At 37.1% G+C, this 21,961-nt stretch overlaps 1 protein-coding gene across 7 annotated transcripts in view; it reads left to right on the top strand.

Moving 5' to 3' along the window:
* NAALADL2 (N-acetylated alpha-linked acidic dipeptidase like 2) overlaps positions 1-21,961 on the top strand; it is a 1,576,761-nt gene that overhangs the window by 438,052 nt on the left and 1,116,748 nt on the right. Inside the window, exons 2-3 of one of the 7 annotated variants that reach the window (XM_061415496.1) lie at positions 11,245-16,166; positions 20,201-20,275. The exons of 5 other annotated variants lie outside the window; for them this stretch is intronic. In XM_061415496.1, coding sequence (XP_061271480.1) covers positions 16,124-16,166; positions 20,201-20,275 — 118 coding nt within the window. In that variant the 5' untranslated portion in view covers positions 11,245-16,123. The remainder of the gene's footprint in view (positions 1-11,244; positions 16,167-20,200; positions 20,276-21,961) is intronic. One more of the 7 variants, XM_061415497.1, reaches the window with a different exon arrangement.

Here is a 21,961-nt window from a genome sequence, read left to right as displayed (position 1 = left end):
TCTCCTGAATCAGCAGGCAGATACTTTACCACTAGTGCCACCCTATTTATTAAAAAAAAAAAAAATCTTTTTATATGTTAGCTATTTGCCAGCACTAAGAAGCTCAGATTCCATTTAGAAATATCAGAGACATAAATTAGAGATAAATTATATAGACATCTTTGGCAGTTTTCTAAAGCACATTTTAGAGTCCCTTGGCTTTTATCTTTCTAATTTAATATGAAAAATAGTCAAGAAAAATAAATAAGACTTTTTTCTTAAAATAGTAAGTGAATACTTTCTTTGATTATTTAAGTAGTACATAATTTGTTTTAAAATATGAAAAGTCAAGAAGTATATAAAGATGAAATTAGATGATCGCCATTAATTCTATAATGTAGCAACTGTCTTTTAATATTTTAGCATGTATCATATATTTTGATAAAAAATATACCACAATACTGTGTTAAATATTTTATAAGTCAGTGAATAGTCCTGCATTAACACTTGTAGATTACTCCACTATACTATTTTATAAATTATTTTTAAAATCTCCTGTTGCTAGTATTTTATTGCTTATATTTTTATATTATAAAAAACACTGATAAATATTTTGGTATAAACTAATTTGTATATTTTTCTGATTATTGTCTTGGAAAATTTCCGGGAAATTTCACATGGCATGATCACTATTTAATACTTAATATAATATTTAATATGAAGTATTTAATGTACTTCATATATATTTCGCTAAATTGCTGTTCAGAAAGCTTGTAACACTTCTGCTCTGCTTATGAGGGAAATTCTATTTCACTTACTTTCTGACATAAAACTAGTCAACTGGATGAAATATCTGAAACAGTTATTTTCAGATATAGGACAATAGGGTGTTTGGATTGTGATTCCTGAGAAAAAGGAATCAAATAAGGTGAACCATATAATTATCCTGGATTTCTATCCAGGAGCAATTTTCAGAATATGATGGAAGGAGGAAGGGCCTACATATATCCAGAGTTGAAAAGATAGAGATTAAACTTTGATAAAAATAAGACAGCACTATGTGGAGACAATATATGAGATAAGAGAGCTAAACAAGGAAAGAACTCCAGATATCTGCACAGTGGATCACAATAAACTGTGGAAAATTCTGAAAGAGATGGGAATACCAGACCACCTGACCTGCCTCTTGAGAAACCTGTATGCAGGTCAGGAAGCAACGGTTAGAACTGGACATGGAACAACAGACTGGTTCCAAATAGGAAAAGGAGTAGGTCAAGGCTGTATATTGTCACCCTGTTTATTTAATTTATATGCAGAGTACATCATGACAAATGTTGGGCTAGAGGAAGCCCAAGCTGGAATCAAGATTTCCGGGAGAAATATCAATAACCTCAGATATGCAGATGACACCACCCTTATGGCAGAAAATGAAGAGGAACTAAAAAGCCTCTTGATTAAAGTGAAAGAGAAGAGTGAAAAAGTTGGCTTAAAGCTCAACATTCAGAAAACTAAGATTATGGCATCTGGTCCCAACACTTCATGGCAAATAGATGGGGAAACAGTGGCTGACTTTATTTTTCTGGGCTCCAAAATCATTGTAGATGGTGATTGCAGCCATGAAATTAAAAGACACTTGCTCTTGGTAGGAAAGTTATGATCTACCTAGACAGCATATTAAGAAAGCAGAGACATTACTTTGCCAACAAAGGTCCATCTAGTCAAGGCTATGGTTTTTCCAGTGGTCATGCTTTCAAGTTGTTGTGCTGGAGAATACTCCTGAGAGTCTCTTGGACAGAAAGGAAATCAAACCAATCAATCTTAAAGGAAATTAACCCTGAATATTCATTGGAAGGACTGATGCTGAAGCTGAAACTCGAATGCTTTGGCCAATTGACACGAAGAGCTGACTCATTGGAAAAGACCCTGATGCTAGGAGAGATTGAGGGCAGGAGGAGAGGGGGCAACAGAGGATAAGATGGTTGGATGGGATCACTGACTCGATGGACATGAGTTTGGAAGGACAAAGAAACCTAGCGTGCTGCAGTTCATGGGGTTGCAAAGAATCAGACAGTACTGAGCTACTGAAAAACAAGAAGAAGAACAACAACAAAAAAACAATGGTATAAAGGTGAGATTCCATGATGTAGCACAGAGAGTATCCTGTTGGGCAATTACAATTCCAAAAGAGCTCTAGATTGGACAATTTCTAGAGTTACACAGGGCTAGGAATCATTCATCTTCCCACCAACAAGAGTAGGGAGACCTGTTGACTGTATAAGGTATCTAAAGTGTCATATACCTTAGTGGTGTGGCTAAAGTAGTTCTAGAGTAAAGGCTTCTCTAGTGCTGCCTTCAAAAATTACAAAACATTCTCAAAATGATTAGGCTGATCTACAAATAACAGCCCCTCTAGACAAAGTCCAACATTTTAAAAGAAGTACAACAAAATTCATCACTCAACAATGTACATACAAGTGACAGAGTCAAAATGTTCTGCATCCATTCAAAAATTACTAGACATGCAAAGAAACAGAAAATTGAGACTCATAATCAAGAGAAAATTAACTAATAGAAATAGACCCAAAATGATAAAATTAGCAGATGATCTTAAAGCTACTGTTATATATTTGAATGTGCACAATGAAGAAAAGTTATGACCAACCTAGATAGCATATTGAAAAGCAGAGACATTACTCTGCCAACTAAGGTCCGTCTAGTCAAGGCAATGGTTTTTCCAGTGGTCATGTATGGATGTGAGAGTTGGACTGTGAAGAAGGCTGAGCGCCGAAGAATTGATGCTTTTGAACTGTGGTGTTGGAGAAGACTCTTGAGAGTCCCTTGAACTGCAAGGAGATCCATCCAGTCCATTCTGAAGGAGATCAGCCCTGGGATTTCTTTGGAAGGAATGATGCTAAAACTGAAACTCCAATACTTTGGCCACCTCATGCGAAGAGTTGACTCATTGGAAAAGACTCTGATGCTGGGAGGGACTAGGGGCAGGAGAAGAAAGGGACGACAGAGGATGAGATGGCTGGATGGCATCACTGACTTGATGGACGTGAGCCTGAGTGAACTCTGGGAGTTGGTGAGGGACAGGGAGGCCTGGAGTGCTGCAATTCATGGGATCGCAAAGAGTCGGACACGACTGAGTGACTGAACTGAACTGAATGATATAAAGACAAACATGAAACTAATGAGGAATAAATGAAAGATATAAACATGTTAGAATGCTAAAATTTTAAAAGTTGCAAATACAACTTCCAAATAAGAAAAGTTCAGTTCAGTTGCTCAGTCGTGTCCCACTCTTTGTGACCCCATGAACCGCAGCACGCCAGGCCTCTCTGTCCATCACCAACTCCCGGAGTTCACTCAAACTGATGTCCTTTGAGTCGGTGATGCCATCCAACCATCTCATTCTCTGTCATCCTCTTCTCAAGCCCTCAATCTTTCCCAGCATCAGGGTCTTTTCAAATGAGTCAGCTCTTCTCATCAGATGGCCAAAGTATTGGAGTTTCAGCTTCAGCATCAGTCCTTTCAATGAACACCGAGGACTGATCTCCTTTAGGATGGACTGGTTGGATCTCCTTGCAGTCCAAGGGACTCTCAAGAGTGTTCTCCATCACCACAGTTCAAAAGCATCAGTTCTTTGGTACTCAGCTTTGTTTATAGTTCAACTCTCACATCCATACATGACCACTGGCAAAACCATAGCCTTGACTAGATGGACCTTTGTTGGCAAAGTAATGTCCCTGCTTTTTAATATGCTGTCTAGGTTGGTCATAACATTTCTTCCAAGGAGTAAATGTCTTTTAATTTCATGGCTGCAATCACCATATGCAGTGATTTTGGAGCCCAGAAAAATAAAGTCTGTCACTGTTTCCACTGTTTCCCCATCTATTTCCCATGAAATGATGGGACCAGATGCCATGATCTTAGTTTTCTGAATGTTGAACTTTAAGCCAAGGTTTTCACTCTCCTCTTTTACTTTCATCAACATACTCTTTAGTTCCTTTTCACTTTCTGCTATAAGGGTGATGTCATCTGCATATCTGAGGTTATTGATATTTCTCCTGGCAATATATATATATGAGAAATGAAAATTTCACTGAATAGTAGTTATAGTAGAATAGACATTGCAGAAGAAACCATTAGTCAGCATAGATTTATAACAAAAGAAACTATTTAAACATAAGTACAAAAGAAAAAGGACTGAAAAATATTAACAGAGCTTCAGTGACTTGCTGATTATCTATACTTGTATATGTGTATCTTTATGTTATCTATATGTTTATTTATACCATATCTATAATTAGAGTCCCAGAAGAAAGAAGCCTGAAGAGAGGAGAGACAGATATTTAAAGACAGCAATTAATGGCAGAATTTTTTAGATTTTGGTGAATATTCTAAACTGACAAACTCAAGACACTCAGTAAACTCAAAGCAGGATAAAGAAAATCACACAATGATGTAAAAATCAAATCAAACAAAAATAATGAATTTTTGACAAAGAAAATAAAAACAGCAAGTCACAAAAGACACATGGCATACAATAGAGTAAGGTTAAGACAAACCATACACTTCTTGTCAGAAACTATCTAACCCTGATGGCAATGGAAAAAACTTTTAGCATGCTGAAAGAAAAAGAGACATACCAATCTAGAAATTCAATGTACAGAAAAAATACTTTTGAAGAATAGGTGATAAGTAAACACTTTTTCAGGCAAACAAAAACTGAGAGAACTCATCATCAGCATACAAGAAATAAAAGAAAGGTTTAAGGAAATCTTTCAGGAAGAAAATGGAACTAGAATCTACACAAAGAGCATAAAATTGGTGAATATGTAGGTAAATATAAGAAAATATTTCCCTCACTTTTAATATATTTAAAGAATAATGGAGTAGCTAAAACAAAGACAGTAACAGTGTTTTTTGAGAGGGTTATAAATAACATATGTAGTGACAAATGTATGAGATCATAATCACAAAGGACAGGAGGGGGAAATGGTAGTATATTGGTATCAGTCTCTTATTTCTGAAATTATATACTACTTTTAGGTAGCTGGCTATAATTTTAAGTCAAATATTGTAAAACCTCAAACAACGAGAGAGTCAGAGAGGAGAGAGCAAAATCAAGAAATTAAGATACAGAAGAAAAAAAAATTGCTAATAAGCAAATAGTACAGCTGAATTTGGGTCCTAAGACATCTATACTCAATGAGAAAGAATAAAGGACAAATGCAACTAATTGAAAACAAATAGCAAAATGATAGAATTAAATACAACTATATTGATAATTACATTTGTGTAACATAATACTACAATTAGAAGGAAAAGACTATTAATCTGGATTGTCAAAAAAGGGCATTCCCACTTTATACTTTTTGAGAGAGATTTCACTTTAAAGAGAAAAAACATTAAAAAATAGAAGAGGGCACACTATGAAAACAATAAATATCAGATAAAGTAGAATTTAGAACAAGAAATTTTATTAAAAAAGGCTGTTTTATAATGACAAAGTCAATTTACAAGAGGATATAAAAATCCTACATGTGTTTTCACTTAATAATAAGGCTTCAAGATACATAAATTAACACTTGCAGAACTAAAAAGAAAAAAATAATCCACAACTCTACTTGAAGATACAATACTAACATCTCTCTCTCAGTAATTGATACTAAAAATAGATAAAATATTTAGAACATTGCAATCAAGAATAAAATTACATATTCTTTTTCAATGCACACAGAACATTCACCAAGATAGACCTTACACATCTCAATCAATTTTAAAAATTGAAATTACAGAGTATATTCTTTATCAGTGGTGGTAAGTAGAAATCAATAACAGAAAGATACCAGGAAAATCTTCAAGTTAATATACTTCTAAATAAGCCTGAGTCAAATAATAAATTACTAGGGAAATTAGAACATATGTTAAATTAAATTCTGTTGAACATATAAACTTGTCATAACTTGTAGGATACAGGTAAATCAGCGGTTAGATGGGAATTTATGGCTTTAGTGCTTTATTTAAAAAAAAAAAAAAGGCAACGAAAATGAGTGTTGTAGGATTCTCCTTTAGGGTTGGTCCACCCTCATGCCTTGAGGGTATACTATCCTCTGTTCACCAAATAAAACTCTGAGGTGTAATAAGTTGTTAAAAAAAAAAAAAATCAGTGTTGTAGACTTTTAAAATCCAAATTGACTAAAGGAATAAATAATATAGATATGAATAGAATTCAAAAGAATAGAAAACTGTCAAAAATAGAGAAAAACAATATAAAGTCTGCTCTCGTTCCCAGAGTTGTCTGCAGAGTAATTCTCTTTTCCTGGTAAGGGAGAGGGAGACACCATGACAGACACTTAAGTCCTGCTTTTAAATAGAAAAGGAGAAGGCAGAGAGTTGATTGCCTTCAATTGAAAGCAATCCTTATGCTAAAGTGGCATATTTGAACCTGGCATGTTCTGGCCTCTTCAGAGGGAAGCAGTAACACTAGAAACACTGTGAATTGATTATCTCCTTTATGCTCTTTATTAATTCAATTCTATTTTATTTTTTCATTAATTCTACTTTAGAGGTTTTGAAGACAGATGAAATATAATTGTGTTATGTTTTCTATTAAACAATCATCAAGCATTTATTAAATTCTTATGAATCTGGCAGGTCTGAGTGTGTGCTAAATTGCTTCAGTCATGTCCGACTCTTTGCAACCCCATGGACTGTTGCTGCCAGACTTCTCTCTCCATGGGATTTCCCAGGCAAGAATACTGGAGTGGGTTGCCCTTTTCCTCCTCCAGGGGATCTAACCTAAGGATAGAACCTGTGTCTTATGTCTCCTGTGTTGGCAGGACAGTTCTTCACCAATAGGGACACCTGGGAAGCCTGAGGCAGGTTTAAAAACATCAACTAAGAAGTGCACTAGATGTGTGCCTAGAGAGTTGGAAGACAAGGCCATATTTACCCTGCATATTTTTAAAAATACTGAGGAAATAAAAATTAGTTGATAGAATAAAGGAGGCCTAAAGTTTTTAGAAGAAGTGGGAGGAACATGATGAGATAATTATTTAAAGCTGCTGCTAAGTCACTTCAGTCATGTCCGACTCTGTGTGACCCCATAGACAGCAGCCCACCAGGCTCCCCCGTCCCTGGGATTCTCCAGCCAAGAACACTGGAGTGGGTTGCCATTTCCTTCTCCAATGCATGAAAGTGAAAAGTGAAAGTGAAGTTGCTCAGTCGTGTCCGACTCCTAGTGACCCCAGGGACTGCAGCCTACTAGGCTCCTCCGTCCATGGGATTTTCCAGGCAAGAGTACTGGAGTGGGGTGCCATTGCCTTCTCCATAATTATTTAAAGCTACTTTTTGCAATTGTATGTCTATTATTATGTTTATTCATTCTTAAAATTGTTCAGTTCAGTTCAGTCTCTCAGTTGTGTCCGAACTTTTGCGACCCCACCAATCGCAGCAAGCCAGGCCTCCCTGTCCATCACCAATTCCTGGAGTTCACTCAAACTCACGTCCATCAAGTCGGTGATGCCATCCAGCCATCTCATCCTCTGTCGTCCCCTTCTCCTCCTGCCCCTAATCCCTCCCAGCATCAGAGTCTTTTTCAATGAGTCAACTCTTCACATGAGGTGGCCAAAGTACTGGAGTTTCAGCTTTAGCATCATTCCTTCCAAAGAAATCCCAGGGCTGATCTCCTTCAGAATGGACTGGTTGATCTCCTTGCAGTCCAAGGGACTCTCAAGAGTCTTCTCCATCACCACTGTTCAAAAGCATCAATTCTTCAGCGCTCAGCCTTCTTCACAGTCCAACTCTCACATCCATACATGACCACAGGAAAAACCATAGCCTTGACTAGACAGACCTTTGTTGGCAAAGTAATGTCTCTGCTTTTCAATATGCTATCTAGGTTGGTCATAACTTTCCTTCCAAGGAGTAAGCGTCTTTTAATTTCATGGCTGCAGTCACCATCTGCAGTGATTTTGGAGCCCAAAAAAATAAAGTCTGACACTGTTTCCACTGTTTCCCCATCTATTTCCCATGAAGTGATGGGACCAGATGCCATGATCTTAGTTTTCTGAATGTGGAGCTTTAAGCCAATTTTTTCACTCTCCTCTTTCACTTTCATCAAGAGGCTTTTGAGTTCCTCTTCACTTTCTGCCATAAGGTAGGTGTCATCTGCATATCTGAGGTTATTGATATTTTTCCCGGCAATCTTGATTCCAGCTTGGGCTTCTTCCAGCCTCATAATGTACTCCACATATAAATTAAATAAGCAGGGTAACAGTATACAGCCTTGATGTCCTCCTTTTCCTATTTGGAACCAGTCTGTTGTTCCATGTCCAGTTCTAACTATTGCTTCCTGACCTGCATATAGGTTTCTCAAGAGGCAGGTCAGGTGGTCTGGTATTCCCATCTCTTGAAGAATTTCCCACAGTTTATTGTGATCCACACAATCAAAGGCTTTGGCATAGTCAATAAAGCAGAAATAGATGTTTTTCTGGAACTCTCTTGCTTTTTCCATGATCCAGCGGATGTTGGCAATTTGATCTCTGGTTCCTCTGCCTTTTCTAAAACCAGCTTGAACAGCTGGAAGTTCATGGTTCACGTACTGTTGAAGCCTGGCTTGGAGAATTTTGAGCATTACTTTACTAGTGTGTGAGATGAGTGCAATTGTGCGGTTGTTTGAGCATTCTTTGGCATTGCCTTTCTTTGGGATTGGAATGAAAACCAACCTTTTCCAGTCCTGTGCCACTGCTGAGTTTTCCAAATTTTCTGGCATATTGAGTGCAGCACTTTCATAGCATCATCTTTCAGGATTTGAAATAGCTCCACTGGAATTTCATCACCTCCACTAGCTTTGTTCGTAGTGATGCTTTCTATTGTCCATATGTTGTTAATTTCTTGTTGCCCAAGGTGATCAAACACCACATTTTCAGCGTCAGCCTAGGATTTTTTTTTTTTTTAATGGACTTTTTCCTATTTAATCTATTCTGGAAAAAAAAAAAAAAACTCTCCAGAGGATATATGTTTATCTCTCCTCATTTTTTCCTCTCTGTTTTTGTTTTGTTTTTTTCTCATTTTGTAAATCTGGTCACCATAGGAAAGACAGCAATCACTCACTTCAGGGAAAGTCTATTTTAAGTACTAGCTACTGGGGGGTAGACTGGGATTAGAGACTTTAATCCTTCATCTCCTCCTTTCCTCTAACAATGCTAGCTGGCAGGCAGTCAGCAGGAAAGTAGAAGAGGAGCTTTCAGAAAGAAAACATTTCCTGTAGAAAGTAGTGAGTGGCCCATTGTGATGTTGAACAAAAGTATTTCTCCTGGAATTGTTTTTCTAGGAAACGCGTTATGCCACTTAGACTTTATTCAGTAAATATATAAGTAGAAGAAGAAAAGAAGAGATAAAAAAGAAAGGAGATAAACTTTTCTTTGACTCTCATAATTAATTTGTTCTTGTTGACTACTGCTTTTGTTGATATTTCATAATTTGAAAGCAAGGCACTTAGCGTTAATTTAATAAGTGATTTTTATAGCTACTGTGTTTATTTTGGACATGCTCATCTACTATTAATACTTTAAGATATTAAGTGAGAGGAATGGAATGTTTCTAAAGACTAAGAAACCTCACATTTTACCTCAGCGTCACCCTAGAAGAGAAAGTTGTTTCCCCCTGAACAACTGTTAAAAATTTTTTTTTTTTCATTTAGCTAATATTTGCCAAGTTCCTATAGCACAGTTGACAATCTGCCTGCAACACAGCGAATCCCGGGTCAGTCCCTGTGTCAGGAAGACCTCTGGAGAAGGGAATGGCAATCCACTCCAGTATTCTTGCCTGGGAAACCCTTGGACAGAGGAGCCTGGTGGGCTACAGTCCATGGAGCCACAAAGAGTCAGACACGACTGAGCAACTAACACACACACACACACACACACACACACACACACACACACACACAGAGCACAGGTGGCATTAATTGCTTTTTTTTTTTTTTCCTTCTTTTTTTGAGGTTAGAGTGAAGAGGCTGCAGACTGGAAGTTATTTTTATCTCAGCATAAATGGGCTGTACTTTTTAATATTATTGGAGCTGTTTTAGGTTTCTCTTTGTCAAGGAGATGAAGCTTCTGTTTTCTGGACTGGTCATTGCACTGCATTTTGAGGAAATAATATTATGTCCAAACTAAAGCTACTATTTAAGCATTTTCATTACATTTTAAAAAGATGACAGAGATAAATCATTCTGTCACGTTCATGTTTCTATTTATACCAAGGGTTTTAGCTATAGATGTTTTTTCTAGCTTTATTGTAGATTTTTAACATGCCCTAAAATTCTCAAATTGATTAATTCTCTGTTCTATGCAGTATCAGACAGTTTGCATGCATATTCTTTTGCTTTAATGCTTTTCTTTAGGTTCCTCTTGAGAGAGTTTTGCCAGAGATTGTGGAATAATAGGTTATAATATGTAGATTAGTTAAATGTGTGTGTGTGTATACCCTTCATTTTTAGTTCCATGATAATAATATTAAATATACAGTTAAACTTTTCTTAAATGTTTTCCCTTTTTCAGATAATATTTAGATGGCTGTCACAGCTAATCTTCCTATTATATGTAGAATCCTGTGGATGAAGGGAGAGTGTGCTAACAAGGGTATATAATTTAAAAACTTTCTCGCATTTAAGCCAGGATTTCATGGGATCCTCACAAAAAGTACATAAATCATGGTACACTGTGATTACAAGCGTATATTTAGTATTTTGTTACTAGCTCTTCCACAGTCTGAAATAGTGTTGTTCCCAGCAGCAAATTAAACTGCTTTGTAATATCACTCCTACCTGACTTTCAGCTTGGCATCTTCATATGTCTGTTATTTTTATATGAGTCATTGTATGTCTTAATTACGTGAAGCAACTTATAAACCATAAGTAGCTGTTAAGCAACCTGGTGTGTGTGTGTGTGTATTAGCATATAATTTATATAGTTCCTTGGCTTCTTTGTTTGATAACACTATAGTGGAAAGATCATTAAAATGATAATATTCTCCTTCCTATTAATTATAGCTTATCTTGTTTCCTTGTTAATGGATGCTTCTTACTACTGAAGGAGATAGTTACTTTCTTTGTTCTCAATCAGTATTAATTCTCTTAAGAGTCTGTATGCAATTGTATGAAATAAGATGATAGAGAAATAAACATTTAGTTATAGTAATATTAAAAGAATACTTTTGTCCACCAGTCAATCCTAATACAAAACACTGCTGCAGCTGCTGCTAAGTCGCTTCAGTCGTGTCCGACTCTGTGCGACCCCATAGAAGGCAGCCCACCAGGCTCCTCCGTCCATGGGATTTTCCAGGCAAGAGTACTGGAGTAGGGTGCCACTGCCTTCTCTGTACAAAACACTGAGTAGGCCTTAATTTTCTTGACCGACATTATTTTATGTCACATATATAGAGAGGCACATATGTATATATTGTGTATTCAACTATTTAGAATTACAGTTTCAAGTATATTGGGGGATATCAGAGAAGCCTGATTTAAATGAATTGCATGTTACTGGACAGTTAAGACTATGAGAATGAAAAATTATGATGATAAAGGAGTGACATTATTGATTGGGCTCCTCCAATGGGTTAGCAAGTAAAGAAGCTGCCTGCGATGTAGGAGATACAGGAGATACAGGTTCAGTTCCTGGGTCAGGAAGATCCTCTGAAGGAGGAAATGGCAACCCACTCCAGTATTCTTGCCTGAAAAAGAATCTCATGGACAGAGGAGCCTGGTGGGCTAGAGTTCAAAGGGCCACAGACTTGGACGGGACTAAGCGACTAAGCGCGCACACATGACAAGGGGCAGTGGACATATGTGAGCAGGGAAGTGGGATGGCTGTGTTTCAGGAAGATCGTGGCGGATATAGAAAGGGTGGATGGGAGGAGAGGAAGAATTCATTTGTAGGGAGTACCTATCTTGGCAAGACATGACAATGGCCTCACTTAAAGGAAATAGAAAGTTAAGGAGGTGGATTTCAGTGTTATTGATAGAACTTAGTGACTATTTGGGGGATGGGAGAGGTAAGTAGTAAGGATAAATCCTAAAGTTTCATCTAGGGCAACTGGGTGGATGGTAATACCCAAATCCAGAAAAGATGGGGTAAAATATGTTAGACCAGCACACCCAAAAATTAGGAAATCTTGTTTATCATTACCCATTGTTCTCCTATAGAATGTACTCTTCCCCACCCCCTCCCTCTGCTTACCTAGCTATCTTGCTCCTAGAACTCAAAAATATGAGTGTCAGAATCACCCCAGGAATTCTTGGCTGCAACCAACCAACAATATGTGATAAATAAGGGTTGTATTTTATGCAGATGAGTTTTCTGGTGATAAGAGTTGTCTCCGCTGGTTTTCTTCCTGGTAGGAAGACACTTTTACAAATGAAAAATTTCCTGTATAAATGTAAGTTTCCCTTACAAAAGGGGGAATGTATACTCTTATTTTTAGAGAGTAAGGGGGAAGTAAAGAGCTTTTCTTGAGTCTGCTCATTCTCAGGTGTCTTTTGTTCAAAATAATCCATATTTTAGAGAGCATATTTGAGGGAACATATTCTTATACCTTGCAAGCACATCTACCTAGTTCTTGGAACTATAATCTCAAAAATCCACCCTGCTTGCTGAGCCTGGAATTTCCTTCCTATGATAGTTTGCAGGATTGCAATTTTGAGAGGTTCTAATCCTTTTCTCTCTAACCTTTGCTCTCCATGGATACCTATGCTTTTGACCAAGTTGTTGTTCTACTTGTGTTATACAATTTACTGAGAAAATAAGTAACATCTCTGTGTAATTATTCCAAATATTGCAACACTTCACATACACAGTACCATGTTCCATAGCATATAATGTCAACATTTATTACTTTGAATAACTTCTTTGTAATTTTTCTTTCAAATGTTCATATATATCTTCCCTGGAAAATCAGGACTAAATAATCACTTCAGTAACTTCACACAAAAAATTTAACCTGTAACATTGGTTTCTTCCAAATCTGTAGTTCCAGGTAGAACCTTCAAAATGAGTGACAGAGAATAGCATAACATTTTCTTTCGCTCACTCTCTCTTGGAGCATTTTAGAATACAATGCTGGACATACAGATAAGTGACATGGTTGGAAGTGTTAGTTTTTTATTATGTCACCTCAGTTGTTTTTAAAAATGTACACAGTAGTTTTTATAGCAAAGTTTCTATACATATAGAGCAGTGTTCCCCAACATTTTTGGCACCAAGGGCTGATTTTGCATAGGACAATTCTTCCATGAATGGGGAGGGGGAATGTGAGCAATGGGGAGCACTTGTAAACACAGATGAAGTTTTGTTTGTGGTCACCACCCACCTTCTGCTGTACGGCCCAGTAATTAACAGGGACTGGGGACGCCTGATATAGAGGACACATTCATTCCAGTAAATTTCTCTCAAAGATTCTGAAAATTTTGATAGTTTTAATAATTATATTAGTTTCTTTCTCACCATTCAGTGCACCTATTTTAACGTCAGTCATGCCTTTTGTTTTTGATGCATACGAGTGTGTTTTAAACTAATGTATGCACTTTTTTTTCCTCTTTCATTTACTTCTTTTATCTTTGATTCTTTGTTTTTTTCCAGAAATTTCCCTAAGTGTCCTCATCTCTTTTATCCTTCTAGTTCTTAATTATTTGCTCTTGCAGACAAACCTACCTACTCTCTCCTCCCATCTCTTTACATTTTTGAAATTTAATTTGTCATTTTTCCCTCTTAGATATTTTCCATTATCTTCTTTGCTAATCTCTGCCCTTCTTTTCTTTGAGGTCCTTTATTTCACCCTTTTTGATGATAGTAATTTGTTCATCTTTACAATACTTGTTGAAGGCATAGTATGTGCTAGGAACTGTGACAGGTGCTAGGAATGTAGTGATGAACACAAAAAGGTTCTCTGACATAACACCTTTTAAGGACAGAAATAATTAAGCTGTACATACAATACAATGTGATAAGAGCCATGGTGGAATGAAAAGTTTTGAGCTGTTATGGGGGATCTGGAAGCACACAGAAGAGACCTCAACCAGAATTGGGTTGAAGAATTCCTGCATGTGGATTAATTAGGCAAAGAAGAAGTGATGAAGGCAGAATTTTTCTAGGCAGAGAAGGCCCAGGAGAGAGAGACAGTGGATGTACTCAGGGCCCTTTATTAGTATTGAAACTCTTTCAGTGTAACTGGATGTGTATTTGTGTTACTTTCTGTACAGCTGCAAAAGCTTTGGAGGTTTGTTTATTTTTATGTTTTACCTCTGCTAAAAAATAAGAGTTCTCTGTTCTACTTTCATAACAACTTCCTGCATGCCATAATTCAGCTGGTAGATAATTGGTACTTTATACCTGTTGTTGACTAATTCTAGGTGCCTGGGGCAGGTATGTTAATACATTTTCATTTTTCCCATAATGAATGAGGATTGATATATGTATTTCTCTTCTTATGGGGAAGTCAGAATGTGATGATTTTAGTGTTTTATTGTCAAACATTCAATTTCAGGTCACTTTTGGTGAAGTATGAGCTTGGTGTGTGTGTTACACTATGCAATTGTACTAGGCAAAGGACTGCTTTATTTTAGAACAAACCACAACCTGGATTTTAAATCTGACGTTTATGACATGTTGATAAAATGGGCCTTAGATAGTAAATGGTCAGCTCATTTTACAGATGGAGAAACTGAGACCTGGAGAGGTTAATGAAGGAAAGAACTAACTGTGATGAGGACTTGGGTGTGTGTGATGTTTGTTTTTATTCTGAAACTTTTGAGAATAACTATTCTACTTATTTACTGTTTCTGTTTTTTATATAATTTATATAATCATTTTTCATTACTAAGCTGGAAAACATGATGGATAGATTATTTTTACATTGAAAATTAAAAAAAAAAAACTAGGAGATGTTTGAGCCTGAGATTTTTTTTAAACTAATCTGACCAAGATGAAAAATCAAGGAATTCTAAAGGAAGGAAATACAGATTGTTTTTTACTCTAGATGTCTTATGGGAGACAGAGATGAAATAAATTGACTTATTTTTGTCATCTACTTCCTCTCTTGTAAACAAATAAAGATAAATCTCCGGTGTGTTGCTCATCTTTGCTAGGGATGGGTGTTTTGTTTGAGGCAGAACAGTTGAACCTAATACTATGTTTTTGTTGAAAAGGCAATGTAAATATCAGTATCCTTCTTTTACCAGTGAGGACCTTGAGGCACTGTAAGATTGGATGGACTCATTTCTTTAAGGTTTCTCAGTTAATAAGTAACAGCTGATGTCAGAACACAGTGACATCAGAGCTGTGGTTCTGCATTCTTTCTGTTCAGAAGGAGGGGGACAAGAGAAGGGTGAAGGGAGGGAAGGAACAGGGTGTACGAGGAGAAGGAAGAAGAGGAAACGAAGGAGGAGGAAAAATGTTGCTTGTTGTGTTTATTATCCACCATTTGCAATGTTTAGCACAGTCATACATTACTGCTTTCAGTTTTATAATTATTTCCTGAAATTGATATTTTGCATTTTCCCCATTTTTCAGTTGAGGAAACTGACTTCAAGGAAGCTATATTCCTCGTTATAGTTGCACAGCTAGAACTAGAGCTACTCCAAAGCCTACGCATAACTAATTCCCATGGTGTTCCTTATTTTCCCATATTTTTTTAATGGACATTGCAAAATTCACATTAAATTTTACTTTATTTCTATAAGATAAGCAGATTGGGAACACTAAAAAACAAACAAAACTCTGGCTCTGCTCCATGCCACGGTGGTAGTACAGACACTCTTTTGGCAGGAAGTATTGATAAGTTTCTGGACTAAAGCGAAAGTAGGGAATTAAAAGTTAACACCAAAATTGAAACAAAGCCACGTTTTGTGAAGCACACACTAATAGCAGTCCATTGGATCAAAGGATATGATCTCACTTCACAGTAAAACAGGTCTTGCAAGCCCAGGTAACTCAGGAAGCAGAATGGTAATTATTCACAGAAGAAAGCAGGTAGTATACTGTTACATTACTACAGGGGAAAGTCAGAAGGTCACCAGGCTTACAGGGTAACTGACACAGCTGAAACTGCTTGGCCCCCTTTAAACAGAAGTAGTAAAATGGGAGAGAATGAAGCAAGTTTACCTAATACTGCTTTGCAAGGTAAGTGCCAACAGCCTCTGAAATGGTTGCAATCAGATGTGTAAGTGGTGTCCATTACAGAGTGTGTGTGTGTGTGTGTATGTGTGGTGTGTGTGCGTGCACCTCTGCTGTGTTTCAAGGTGTGCTTTGAGGGTGGTGAAAGAAGTGGGGATTGTTTCTGAAGAAGCAGCTGTCTCGTCCGTTTTTCTCAACTACTCAACCTACGCAGAAACACAAATTTGGTGGAGTAGGGAAAACCTTATCTTACTTGAGCTATAATGCTGGAGAATGGTACAACCTACTTCCAGTCCATTTTCATGTGAAACTTTTCCCAGTATTGACAGAACATTGATTTTTGTCCTTGCCTGTGAGATTTTTATTTGTAATAAAATTTTACCATCTCTGGGACTTACCAGCCAAGTGTCCTTGTAATTAATATTACCACTTTTTTAAGGTAGAAAACAAGTCTCAGAGGGCAGTGTCTGGTTGGGGAGAGTGGTTTTAGAAGTCTTACTTTATCAGATACCTTTGTCCTTTAAAGGGACTGGCTTTATTGACATTGGCTTGACCAGGCTACTGTGGCTAGGCTTGTTGATAGAAACAAATACAAGTTGCCTCACACTTTCTACTTTTTTGAGTGAGAACGTTTCTTTAAAAAAAAAAAAAAAGTGCAGAAGGCATATTTGTTGCCATGATTTCTAGTCGTCTACTCTCTTGTTAATTATTTACCACCTTTACTAGTGACATTTTGATCAAGGTCTTTTTAAAGAAGTCTCCTTGATGATGACATTTTTATTTCCTTAAATATGTTCTTCTGAAGCTTACCAACAAGAGAATACTCAAACCACTGTTTTCCTTTAAGTGTACGTAACCAAAAACATAATTATATCTGTGAAATGTAAAACATCTGAGGATAACAAGACCATCATAGACATGCTTGGTCATAAACATGTATCATCCATTTTTATAGAGGTAAATAATCTTCCAGAATACCTGTTTTTTTTTTTTTTTCTTCTGTATTTTCATTAATCCTTTCTCTACTTACTTTGCTTAAAAATCCCAGAATTGTATTTCTATTTCTGTGTATTTCCTAAAAAACAAAAAAAAAATTGAAACACTGTGTAAAATGCTATTAAAAAGTACCTTTAATGTAGAGTAATTTTAAAAGTTATTTAATGCTTTCTATTGAAGAAAAGCAGCAAGGTAAAAGAATCATTTAGTATAAGCCTATGAAATAATTTGTGTTTTATGGATAAAATATATGTGATTATAACATATGCCTTAACTGTTTCTGTAATGTTTTTCCATGGGAAAGTATATAGGAAGCATCTAGGTTGTTAGAGTTGTTCGTATAATAATAATTTTGTGTCAGATGTGTAGGACTGTTTGGGAACCCCCAGAATAGCCCATCTTAGCCTGTCTTGTACATCATCTGTGTCTGTGTTCAGGATTGAAATAAACTGAGGAGTACCCTGGCAGCTTTCCTGTCCCCTCATCATCCCTCTTTGTGTCAGGATCAGGATAATATTTGCTTCTTATTTTAGAGTCCCAGAATGTGCATAGATTGTCTGTTGTTTTGTGGGGTTTTTTGCCTCTTTTTCCCTCACCCTTTTATATCTGTTATGAGTCTGGTAATACATTCCATTTGGGAAGGGTGAATTTCTCTTCCTCCTATATATTGATTTTTCCAATTATTTTCAAAATCAATTATTAGCACAAATCAGAAGAGCATGCATAAAATTTAAAATAAGAGCTATGGTAAATAATTTGAATGTCATGGTTTGAGTTAGAAAACAGTGTGCCTTGATTCATAAAGCTTCTGTAGCTGGGGAATACTTGTGAGATCAATTCTATCCTGGGGTATTTTCCTTTGTGCACTCTGCTTAAATTTTTCAATAAGGAATGTGTTCTCCTCTGATCTTATCTGAGTTGAAATGCATCCTTGATAGGTCTACAAATAGTTCAGATTTCTCTTCTTGGAGTGTTGAAATGCTTCCATTCCAGACATATTTGCCTTAAGATTATTCAGTGAACCTATTAATCAGTGAGAATTAATGAGAAACAAGATGCTTCAGTTAGTTTGAAATTACTTCTGGATCTTGTTTTAATTATAAAGGAAAACACAATAGGAGTTATTTTTTACCTTTATTTGTGTGTGTAAAGGTAAGAGATTTTGCTAAGGTTGTCTAATATCTTATAAAACAAACCAAGATATATCCAGGAGTCTTCACTTATGGATTGCTCTAACAGCATTCTATTTTCTGTGCAATCAGTTTAGTTCAGTTCAGTCACTCAGTGATGTCCAACCCTTTGCGACCCCATGAATCGCAGCACGCCAGGCCTCCCTGTCCATCACCAACTCCCAGAGTCCACCCAAACTCATGTCCATCGAGTCGGTGATGCCATCTAGCCATCTCATCCTCTGGCATCCCCTTCTCCTCCTGCCCCATAATCAGTCTTATATCTGAGCTTGAGTTTTAAAATTACCAAAGTAAATGAAAAATGCATTTTGAAATGTTGTTTAATTTTTCTTTTGACTTAATAGCATTTATAAAGATTCTGAAGTTCTCTAAAATAATACTGCTTATAATCATCTCTGCTCACAAATAAGTATTCTCTAACAGAAATGACTATATTTGGATGTTTTGTACATTTAGCCTATAGATGATTTAAGTGTTTTGGCTATGAAGATAATAAGTACTTAATAAATGATAGATTATCATTAGAACTCCATCATGTGTTTTGAATAATGGTTTTCTAAGGCCCCTGTATGTATCTAGATTATCTAGACTCACTGGGCCATCTCTAGTCACACCTTGAAGGGCTAGCCATAGACATTGTCAAGGATTATTCATTTTAGCACCATATCCTGTAGGCCTCTGACCATTATTATACCCAAGTTGCTGGTAGATTATGCCCTGATTAAGAGCCCATAAGCTAGCAACATTTAATCTTTCCAATGATATTGGGAACCTATCTTTTCCTGAATGAGAGTGAAATCCTTCCAAAGTTATCTTCAGCTTAATGTGAACAGATTTCAATTATCTTTTCTAACCTAAGAAGCAATCTCTCCCTTTTAGCCTCAGTGAGAAAGTTAACAGACAATTGTGTAAAACCTTCATACATGAAGGTCCATAATATTCTCTGGATTCGTTAAATAGAATTATCTTGGGTAGAAGAGAATACTAAAAAATGTTTTCTAATTTTTGAAAATATAAATAAAATGTACAAATAATATGGCATCAGGAATAGGGATGAGTGCTTTTTTTTCATCGTTATTTGCTAAGGAAAGGAAGGAGGATTTCCTTACATAATATCTGTAAGCACATGTACCACTGAGTGGCATATTGTCAGTCTGTGACAGTAGTGAATGGCCATGGCTGAGGTGACAGGATGGTGGCAAGTCCCTTCTTGGCAGGGAGTTATCTGGAAATTGACTTAGGATAAGGTTTCTTGCAATGTAGGAGACCCAGGTTCAATCCCTGGGTCTGGAAGATCCTGGGGAGATGGGGATGGCTACCAACTCCAGTATTCTTGGCTGGAGAATTCCATAGACAGAAGATCCTGGAGGGCTACAGTCCATGAGGTTCTCAAAGAGTCAGACACAACTAAGCTACTAACATGCACACATACAAGATTTCTCCAAAGGGTATCCTTGAGCATGTAAGGGACCCTAGCCTAGTCTCTCTCAGGAAGTACAGGTATTTTCTGCTTCTCCCAGACTTCTCATTAACAGGTAAGGCAGACCGTAGTCAGAATTGTTTAAAAAAAATGGTGGGTGGGAGGAATAATCTCTCAAGGCTCAGCTGTGTTCCTCATCTGCTGACTTCCTCCTACCTCAGGACTTCAGCCCCAAGGTCTTGTTTTTCTAATCCTTTTCCTTGGTCAAACATGTCCAAGGCCACCTACCTCTTTGTAAAGGATTGTTGTTGTTTAGTCACTCAGTCGTGTCCAGCTCTTTTGCAACTCCTTGGACTGTATGTAGCCTGCCAGGCTCCTGTATCCATTGGATTCTCAGCAAGAATACTGGAGTGGGTTGCCATTTCTTTTTCCAGGGGATCTTTCCAACCCAGAGATGGAACCCATGTGGGCTGCATTGTCAGGCAGATTCTTCACCACTGAGCTACCAGGTAAGCCCTTTGTAAAGGATATGATTTATCCTTGGAATTATTTGAATAACAGAAATCTCTTGAGTTCAGTGCCAGAACAACCTTGTGAGAGGGGATCTCTTTGAATGGAGTTTCCTTTGAACTACTTAACATAACCTTTTCTCTCAAACTGCCTGCTTATCAGCTGCTTGGATGTTTTTGAACACCCTCTAATTAAAGTCCTTCTTCCTACCTCAGTTCTTTGTTCTCTAGGTTAAGAACCCCCTATTCTAAAGGCTACAAAAGACTAGAACTCTGTGGAAAAGATGTTTCTAAGTTCAGAAGTTTGGCTAGACCCTTTCAAATGCAAGGCCAGTTATAGGTAGCTGTCCGCAGAGAGTTCTTCCACCAACCCTCTGAGGGAGAATCTGGCTGTCAGAACCAGGGTAAAGAAATCTGTAGAATATTAATATTTTCAAGGTAGAGAGGGAGTATAGAGGATCTTAAGTCCAAAATTTTTACTTTGTAGAGGAACAGAGATCCTTTGAAGGTACAAAAATTGTTCTCAGTTCCTCAGAAGCAGTTGCCAGAACCCAAGTCTCCACCCTAGCTGCCTAAATCCTATAATTTGATGGAGGGATTTGGCACATTGTTTTCTAGGAGTATTTACTTTTTAGAGAAGGAAATTTAGGCTTAAAAATGCTTTCCATATTGACATCTTTTAGCCTTTGTGGTATGACCTGTAAATCACCATCCAGTATTCAGCCTGGCTTTTAAATGTTTGCTCCATCCAGGCATCCAGTCTTGGGTATTCTCTTGACTACATAAAAGTAACTTAGGCTCTTGAGACATATATTAACTTTCATCACAAGGAGGAATTGGCTTGAAATTCCATAAGCACATGCAAAAAATGTTTCTCCGTGATTCACCCATTTCTTTAGAAATTATACTTTTTGTATCTGGCTAGTATAAGAAAAAAATCCAGGTGGGAAGATGCCTTAGTGTCTGTGCTTCTGTCTGTGTTTCTAGGTTGCAGCCCAAGGGCAGCAGTACTGTATACCCCAACCAGTTAGACTGGTTTGGTGTGTCTGTTTACTTTCTGTGGTGGGAAAAGTATCTCACATTCATCATCATAAACCATGCCTGTGAGTGCTTTGAAATCTTTTTAAAACCCCAAAGAGAACTCACCAGTTTGTGAATCTTCCTTCCAACCCACTCGAATTTTAATAGCATTTTCAGTTATGACAAGTGCATAGAGCTCTTGTTTAACCATTTGCATTCCTGGAGGAAGCTTTCAGTTGCTCTGAGTGAGAGGCTGGTAGACTTGAGACACTGTGAAATTGAAATTTAGATATTGAGGTAACAGGACATTTTGGAGTTGAAACTTCCAGAAGTTCTGCTGGAGAGGTCTTATAATCTAAGGATGAAATCAAGCATAACTGGAGGAAATAAAATTGTAGAGAATGTCAAAGCATGAAATCCCAGGTGAGTCTGACCAAAGTGTGTAGGCAAAAATGTATGGCTTGGGGATTTTTCCGAAGTACAAGGCAAAGAACCCTTGGGACAGGCAAAGAAGATTAGAATATGAACTCCAAAGTCAGATATAAGAAATAGTTAAGGAAGTTAACGGGGCTTCCTTGGTGGCTCAGTGGTAAACAATCTATCTGCCTGCCAATGCAGGGGATGTGGGTTCAGTATCTGGGTCTGGAAGATCCCCTGTAGAAGGAA

This window comes from Bos javanicus, chromosome 1, assembly GCF_032452875.1.
Source record: "Bos javanicus breed banteng chromosome 1, ARS-OSU_banteng_1.0, whole genome shotgun sequence".
Lineage (NCBI taxonomy): Eukaryota > Metazoa > Chordata > Mammalia > Artiodactyla > Bovidae > Bos > Bos javanicus.
The sequence above is the reverse complement of the archived record's forward strand: the minus strand, read 5'-3'. Positions and strand labels throughout refer to the sequence as shown.